Below are 7,473 nucleotides of genomic sequence, written 5' to 3'. Positions count from 1 at the left end.
GGTACGACTTGTCTTAACTCTAGCATCGTAGTAAGAACTGAAAGATGGAAGGTGATGAAATAAAACTGATTGCTCAACTCTTGCTTGAAAATAGAACATGTGCTTACATAGAATGGATAGATAATAAATTAATACGGCTATTAATAATATCATAAGTAAGGACTCACTAATAGTATTGCTTTCTGTCAAAAAGGAAACCAGCAAACCATAAAGCTTATCATATTTCTTGGAGTCAGAAAATTATTCCCACTAGTCGGATAAGTCTTGCGAGTACATTGTGTACTCAGGATTTATTTATCCCTGTTGTAGGTAACACTTGAGGAGTACCTTTGTGTGGAGGATTCTTCTGGTGGGCACAGACGGATCCTCGTTCTTTATCGCTAGATGTTTATCTTAATTCCGCTGTTTAATATTCCGCACTCTAACTTTAAAAATTTAATAATGTACTTTTTATAAACTCTGAATGTATAAAATGGATTAAGTATTGTAACTCGTTCTCATTATTGGATCCTTGAGGAAAAATGTGGATCTTTCGGGTTCTCCCTTGGGGTGTACCCGATGGATATTGCTCGCTGTAGCTTACTTTCAGGATGCTTAGTGTCTGGTGAAAGACGTGCGCCTCTATACGTGTGCTATTTCGGATGATTCTGCCATAGTACATATGACTCACAAGAGTATACACACAGACTTGGTGCAGGCTACCAAACAAACCCATAGTAAACTGCCAGGGGAGAATCATATGTAATTCATGCATCTGGTTGCTTTTTTAGGCACCAAACAACGCACACCGGTTGTTTTTTGAGGCACCAAACTTACATAGACTGTTGTTGTCTGAGCTGGCAAAATAACTGCATTAAACATAGAGCTTGCAAGAAATGTATTTACTCAAGCAAGACATCTAAGGTTATAACCAAACATGCCTATTACGCTAGTTTATATATAATACTCCCTCTGCCCTGAAAATTGCAATCCTCCTCTTTAAGGAGTCAAATATTTTCGAGTTCGACCAAAGTTATACGAAAAATACTAATAATTATGTTACAAAATAAGTACCATTAGATTAATTATGTAATATATTTTTGTAATAAATCAATTTGGAGACGTGAAATATTTTGACTTATTATAAACTTGGTCGGACTTGAAATATTTTGATGAGTACGGATATCATAATTGTATTCTTTAATGAACATAAATAATACATATATTGTGCAAGTTGTAACGAGCAGAGAGGGGTTCAGCAACAACTACCACGTGTGCCTACACACGACACGGTCCAGGAGCCCGGTGCGGGGTAGAAGCCATCGTGACAACAGACGAACTGTGTTTATATGCAGCAAAAAAAAAAAACTGTGCCTTCTGAGTGCTGCCCTGCCCTATAACCACGGCACGGCAGGCGAGAGCAAAAACCTTTTTCTGCTGCCGAACAAGCTGGATGATTTTCAAAAAAAAAAGCTGGATGATAGAAGACGGATTACCCCACTCCCCACATGTATATATATATATGAAAAAAAGAATTTTTTTCTGAGAGCATGGACTTGAACTAACGCTGCCCACGTGGTGCCTCTGCCCGCTCTGCCGTGGAAACTGGTACGCACGCGCGGGTCGCGGCGCCGGCGCTGGACTCGCTGCCCTGGCCGTGCGCGTGCGGAGCCGAGCAGGGGGCCGTCGGCGACAAGCCACACCACACCCCTGGCCACCGGCACCAACCCCGGCAGGAAAACGCAACGCGCCAACGGCCGTCCGGTAGCGGCTGCCAGGTGCGCCCCACCCGTCTGCCGCATTCGTTAGCCGGTCCCCTTCCCAGCTCCAGCAGAGCCGCGTGAGCGTGACTACCCACCCCAAAACGCAAAAAAGCGAAGCCCTCACTTCCCTCGCCTCCTCTGCACTCCACACCGACACGCGACCCGCACTGCCTTTAAACTACACCCTCCCACCACCGAACCAGGCTACTAGCTCTGCTCACCCCAGCAGTACCCAGCCCAGACCCCAGCAGCTCAGCCGCGAGCTAGTAGAGACCGACCGACAGGAGCAAACCGGGCTAGCTCGCTCGCGATGGCGTCCATCATCGTGCAGGCGGTGGTGATCCTCCTGGACGTCATCGCCTTCGGCCTGGGAGTGGCCGCCGAGCAGCGCCGGAGCCGGGCCACCGTCACCCCGGACTCCGCCAAGGAGTACGACTACTGCGTCTACGACTCCGACATCGCCACGGGCTACGGCGTCGGCGCGCTGCTCCTCCTCGCCGCCGCGCAGGTCGTGCTCATGGTCGCCAGCCGCTGCTTCTGCTGCGGCCGCGGGCTCAAGCCGGGAGGCTCCCGCGCCTGCGCGCTCATCCTCTTCCTCTTCACATGGTAAAGAACCAAATCTCCTCCACCCCTCCCGCGATTGATTGCCTACTACTACTTCCTCTTCGCGTACATGGAAATAATTAACCAGCTGAGCTAGATTTGGTTGGTTGGGCGATCCCTTGCTAGCTCCTCTCTCCGAGATCCAGACTCGGGTCGGTTGGATTCTGCTCTATCCCCAGCGCCCGTCTAGTTCTACTTCTACGAGCAGATTGGGATGGGATCTGCGTCGTGTACGCGTGGTTTCAGTTGCGGGTGCATGGCGCTAGCTAAGATCCGTTTTCCGCCGGCTGGTCTTGGCCTGGATCTTGTGCTTTCCAACTCAATCTTGTGATGCACAGGTTCCGCAGCTTAATTTCTAGGCCTAGGCAGGAAAGGATGACAGAATGTTATGCACCATCTATCCATGTGGTGGACTGTCTACTAGTTCGCCGCTGTTGCCTCTGACATGGACAACGATGCGCATGCTTTTTTTTTAAAAAAAAATCAATCTTAGGTGAAGTGTCGCTTGTTTTCGTAGCAAAATGTCACTATCTTGTCTTAAAATAGAAGCGTCGCACCCAGTGCTTTACTCTATTGCTATTGGCGAACGAGTGGTGAGATCCATCGATTAGTAATAATACTAGTACTTCTCTAGTAGCCAGATGCAAATCATTTCTCCCACCTTCTCCAGTTAGCCCCTTGCTGGCATGAGGCTTTTGCTTTCATTACTGAAGCTGCACTTGCACAGCAATGCTCAGTATTTAGCACCTCAGAGTTGATATAACAGAGGCAGAAGTGTAGTATTGCCGTTGCTGTATTGTTTAAGCTCTGTAGCCTCATGCTGTACATCTGCTTTACGTACAGTTTACTACCATGTTTCAAAGATTTCAAGCCACATGCCCCCTGAATAATAATTTGACTAATTCTTGGTAGGAGGCAGTTAGTAGCACATGTCATAGATCTCTGAAACTGTTTCAGACATTTATCTTCATAGATCTGCTAGATTTCTATGTTTGATTGTTGATGTCCAACTACTCCCATTGTCCTTTTTTTTTAAAAAAAAAGGAAAGGTGCACTCCCATTATCCTTGTAACACAAATTGGCAATCGCTTGGCACTTGTACTTTTATGGGATTAGTGTTTAGCAGACTTTATATTTCTGTGATATGATGGAGATGTTGAAAGCCCTTTCCATCACAAATAAGTGTTGTTTTAGATGATCAGTGATATCCTGACAACTTTCACAATAGTACAGTCAGCAAGATTAACATTACACAATAATTCGAGATAAGTCTATCTATATATAAACTCTCAATATCCACAAAGATACACGTAGCCAGATTTCTTCAAAATTTGAATGCACGCTATCGAAATGTTGTTGGTTATACTTTACTGGAGGAACTAGCAACTACTACATCTTTATTTGTTCTGGGTAGCTTAGCTAATCGGTTGGTCAAGGACTTGCAATGAAGGAATTAATGAAACCATGTTTGGTACCTCGATATATCCACATCTATGCTTTGATATTTGTTTACACGAATTGACTTATGTTAAGTTTTTTCTGATGAACTGTTAAACCGCATTATTTTTTTATAGTCTGTCATTGATTTGTTTATCTGTTTCTCTTGAGATCACCATGTGACAGTGACATTTCCTAAGCAATTCCTAAGTCAACATCAATTAATAGCCTTGCTTTCTGGGTGTCCTTGACTAGCCAGCCTTCTGGAGGAAGCATCTGCCATAATCTATTGGCAAAAGCCACAGTTAAATTTCATTTGGAATCACTTGAGTTTTCTGTCCGTCTCTGGATCCTGCTTGCTTGCTTTCCTTCCTCAATTCATATAATAAAGCCTGAACTAGGAACTGCCGACTGTCGTGGCCAGCTTCAAGCTGTTATGACATGAACATATATTTTGTTTTTTGACTACCTACAGATTGGAGATATACTATATTTTCTGACACATTTGGAATATGTCCAACTTGATTTGGGTACCCAAAACATCAAGCTAGCATATCTAAAAATAAAAGTTGATTATTCAAGTAATATCAACTGCACTTCCCATCCAAATGTTTACCAATAACATGTCTCGTTCCCATTGACAGGGTGACCTTCCTCATCGCGGAGGCGTGCCTGCTGGCAGGATCAGTACGCAATGCGTACCACACCCGGTACAGGGGCGTATTCTATGGCGAGTCCCTCTCATGTGAGACGGTGCGAAAGGGCGTCTTCGCTGCTGGTGCGGCCTTCACCTTCTTCACGGCCATCTTGGGCGAGGTGTACTACCTCAGCTACTCGAAGTCCCGAGATGCCGCTGGTGGTGCCCCCTACGGCGGCTCCAGCATTGGCATGGGCCCATACAACTAAAGGAGCTTGCTCAAGGCAGGCCCCAGTCTTTTCAACTCGCTTCATGGTGGAGGAATGCAGTGTTCTTTTTAACATTACCTTAGTAGGGACGGTGTAATTGGTTATTGGATCCGCTGTTTTTTCTTTAGGTTCTTGTATGAGGTTACTTGGTTGGGCTGTATACTGTTTGGATTTTTGGGTTGGATTCTGGACATGGAATACACGTATCCTAGTATGCTATGCTGTTCATATGTATGCACGTCTTTCTCATGTTTGTCTGATGTTTTCCCTCGTTTCGTCCTGGTCTCGTCATCCACCATTTACTGATGGTGGTCATGTCTCGGCATTCGCCATTTACTCATGGCGGTCATGTCATTTTTTGAAATAGCATTAGGTCATTTCTAATACACAAACCACCATAGTTTTTACGGTCATTTAGGCCCTGTTTGGATGCTGTCCAAAATCCGCCCGGCCAAATCCACGACAGTCCCAAACCTTTGGCGCTCATTTGGTTTGAAACCAAAGAATTGGTGTGCCGAACCTTCCAGCCGAATCGGCGGCGGACACGAGACGTCGAGCGCCAATATTTTGGCTGCCTTCACGGCACTCCTATTGCCCTCCTTATTTTACAGTATCACCCTCCCACCGACACAGCAGCCACCACTTCCCTCTAATCCCCTCCTCCGTCGTCACTTTTCACGGCCGCCGCCACTTATCTCCTCCGTCGCCTGTGCCAGTCCTGAACCTCCACCAGTCCATGGGATCCCCCAGTCCATCATTTGTTCCTATCGCAGATTAAAGGGACATATCCTTCCATCCCTACCTTCATAACAGATCCCTTAATCCGTTGGGGAACAAGGAGCATCTTCCCTCATCTGGTGGCCTCTCATCTCCGATTAATCCATCTATTCCTACTAGCAGTGTTTTCCTCGTTCAATCCTCCATCCATTTTCTAGGTATGAGTGTCTAACCTATCATCCATTTACAGATCTGCTGCAACAAAGTGTAGAGGAAAACGTACCAGGAGGCAATCGCCCCAGCTAGATCCGTTGGTCCAGGAGGCCATGGGTGTATATGATGATTTGTACATGCACATAATATAGTAATATGCTATCTGGACTTAATCTGTGATGCATACTGTGATTATTAGATAATTGTATGTGTTAGGTATTGAATCATGAACCTTGGCATATATATTTTGGCATCAAACCAATCAAGGTCCAAAATTTTGGCTGTCCCAGTTTGGCACCCAACCAAGTGCTATACCAAAATTTTTGCCAAAGTTTTGGCAATCAAATTTGGCATGCCCTAGTTTTGGCTTGCCCTAGTTTTGGCAGGGCAACTTTTGGATCCGATCCAAGCAGGCCCTTATTATGCTGCCACGTCAGTGTTTTGATGACGTGGAAGGCAAGTTAACGAGGAAAGAGAAGGAAAGCGTTTCTTATTTAGAACGGTAATGCTCTGAACCGGGCGTTCGTCCGGACCACGCCAGTCCAACAACCCACGCTCCTTCGATTCTTGAAAAAAAATTATCCATGCACTTATTCCTATCTACTCGTTCCTCTTCCTATCGTTCTTATCCGCTCACTTGCCGCCTCCGAGCGCACGACTGCTGGCCCTTCGAGGCACAGCGCCCGGCCACCTCCGAGGCACACCGCTCGGGCGCTGACCTTGCCAGGCATAGCGCGTGGCCGCCTCCGAGTCGCGATGCTCAGCTGCCAGCCCTACCAGGCGCGGGGTGCTGCTGCCCTTTTCCAAGACACGTGGCCTGGCCTCCCCGCCGTCGTGCGGCCGATGCCTCCCTTTCATGACGTGCAACCACTGTCGCCGGCCCACTGTCTTCGGTGAACATCACACACCGATGAGCCTCCATTCTGCCAAGCAGCAAGAAATATATTATGCTGAAAGCACATGTTGCAAGAGTATATTTTATTTGTTTCAGAGATATGTTGGAAATGTTTCATATGGATGATGCAAAGATAGATCGTGATGTTGCACATGTTTCAATGTCTGTACACATATGTTGCAAGCGTCCGTTCTAAATATTTTATCTGCTTTTTCAGACAAACGTTGTAAGTGTACTTCTTTAGACGTTACATATATTTTATATATACGTTGCAAAAGTACGTTGGAAATATTTATTTCAGTCTCTGTGGACGTGTTTGATACGATGGCCCGTCGACCTGGCTGCGCTCTCGAGCTAAGTCCTGTGTTTGGTGTCCTAGGCCCACTCGCGAGCCCGGCCTCGTGGTGCAAAAACCTCTCTCTCGGCTATAGGGAAATGACATCCACCTCTGTTTCTCCGCGGACTGACTCGGTGAAGTGCTACGCGCCCACTCGACTCATATCCCGAGCATTTCCATGATCTCACTTCCCACAACCGTGTGAAATTTTTGTATTTTGGTCCCTTTTGAAAATAATTTTTACAAAAAGACCTATGTCAAAACGTTTTCTGAAAATAGACCATTTTTAGGCGTCTTAGAACATGACGCCAAGGTATGGGGGTCGGCGTCGACTGACACGACGCCGAGGTATTGCCACGTCACGGACGACCGGGGTCGTCGACGACACGGGGTCATGTCAGCCAACGCCAAGGGCCCAACCTCGGCGTGGTTGGACTACGCGCCGAGCTATTGGCACCATCCGGCGCGCGGCCCAGGCGGCCCAACAACGCACGGTGGCCCAGTAGCTCGGCGCAGGGTCACTTAACGCCGAGCCATAGACCTCGGCGCGGTCCGACTCAACGCCGAGGTCTGGTCCCTTGAGGCCACGCCGAGGCCCCCTTCTTCTTCCTCCCTCCATTCTA

The 7,473-nt window shown here is 47.0% G+C and overlaps 1 protein-coding gene across 1 annotated transcript; it reads left to right on the top strand.

The window, feature by feature from the left end:
* Positions 1-1,920: 1,920 nt before the first annotated feature.
* Positions 1,921-4,922, top strand: LOC136551452 (protein MODIFYING WALL LIGNIN-1-like). Its single transcript, XM_066543002.1, has 2 exons — positions 1,921-2,348; positions 4,427-4,922. The coding sequence occupies exons 1-2, from the start codon at positions 2,053-2,055 to the stop codon at positions 4,686-4,688; spliced, it is 558 nt and encodes a 185-aa protein (XP_066399099.1). The 5' UTR covers positions 1,921-2,052; the 3' UTR covers positions 4,689-4,922.
* Positions 4,923-7,473: the final 2,551 nt, after the last annotated feature.

The sequence above is a fragment of the Miscanthus floridulus genome, chromosome 4, assembly GCF_019320115.1.
Source record: "Miscanthus floridulus cultivar M001 chromosome 4, ASM1932011v1, whole genome shotgun sequence".
NCBI lineage: Eukaryota > Viridiplantae > Streptophyta > Magnoliopsida > Poales > Poaceae > Miscanthus > Miscanthus floridulus.
Note: the sequence above shows the minus strand (reverse complement) of the source record. Positions and strands in the feature narration are given on the sequence as shown.

Coding starts and splice junctions, on each gene's coding strand:
- LOC136551452 (XM_066543002.1), top strand. CDS start 2,053: ATGGCGTCCATCATCGTGCAGGCGGTGGTGATCCTCCTGGACGTCATC. Junction 2,349..4,426: donor ATCCTCTTCCTCTTCACATG/GTAAAGAACCAA, acceptor TCCCATTGACAG/GGTGACCTTCCTCATCGCGG.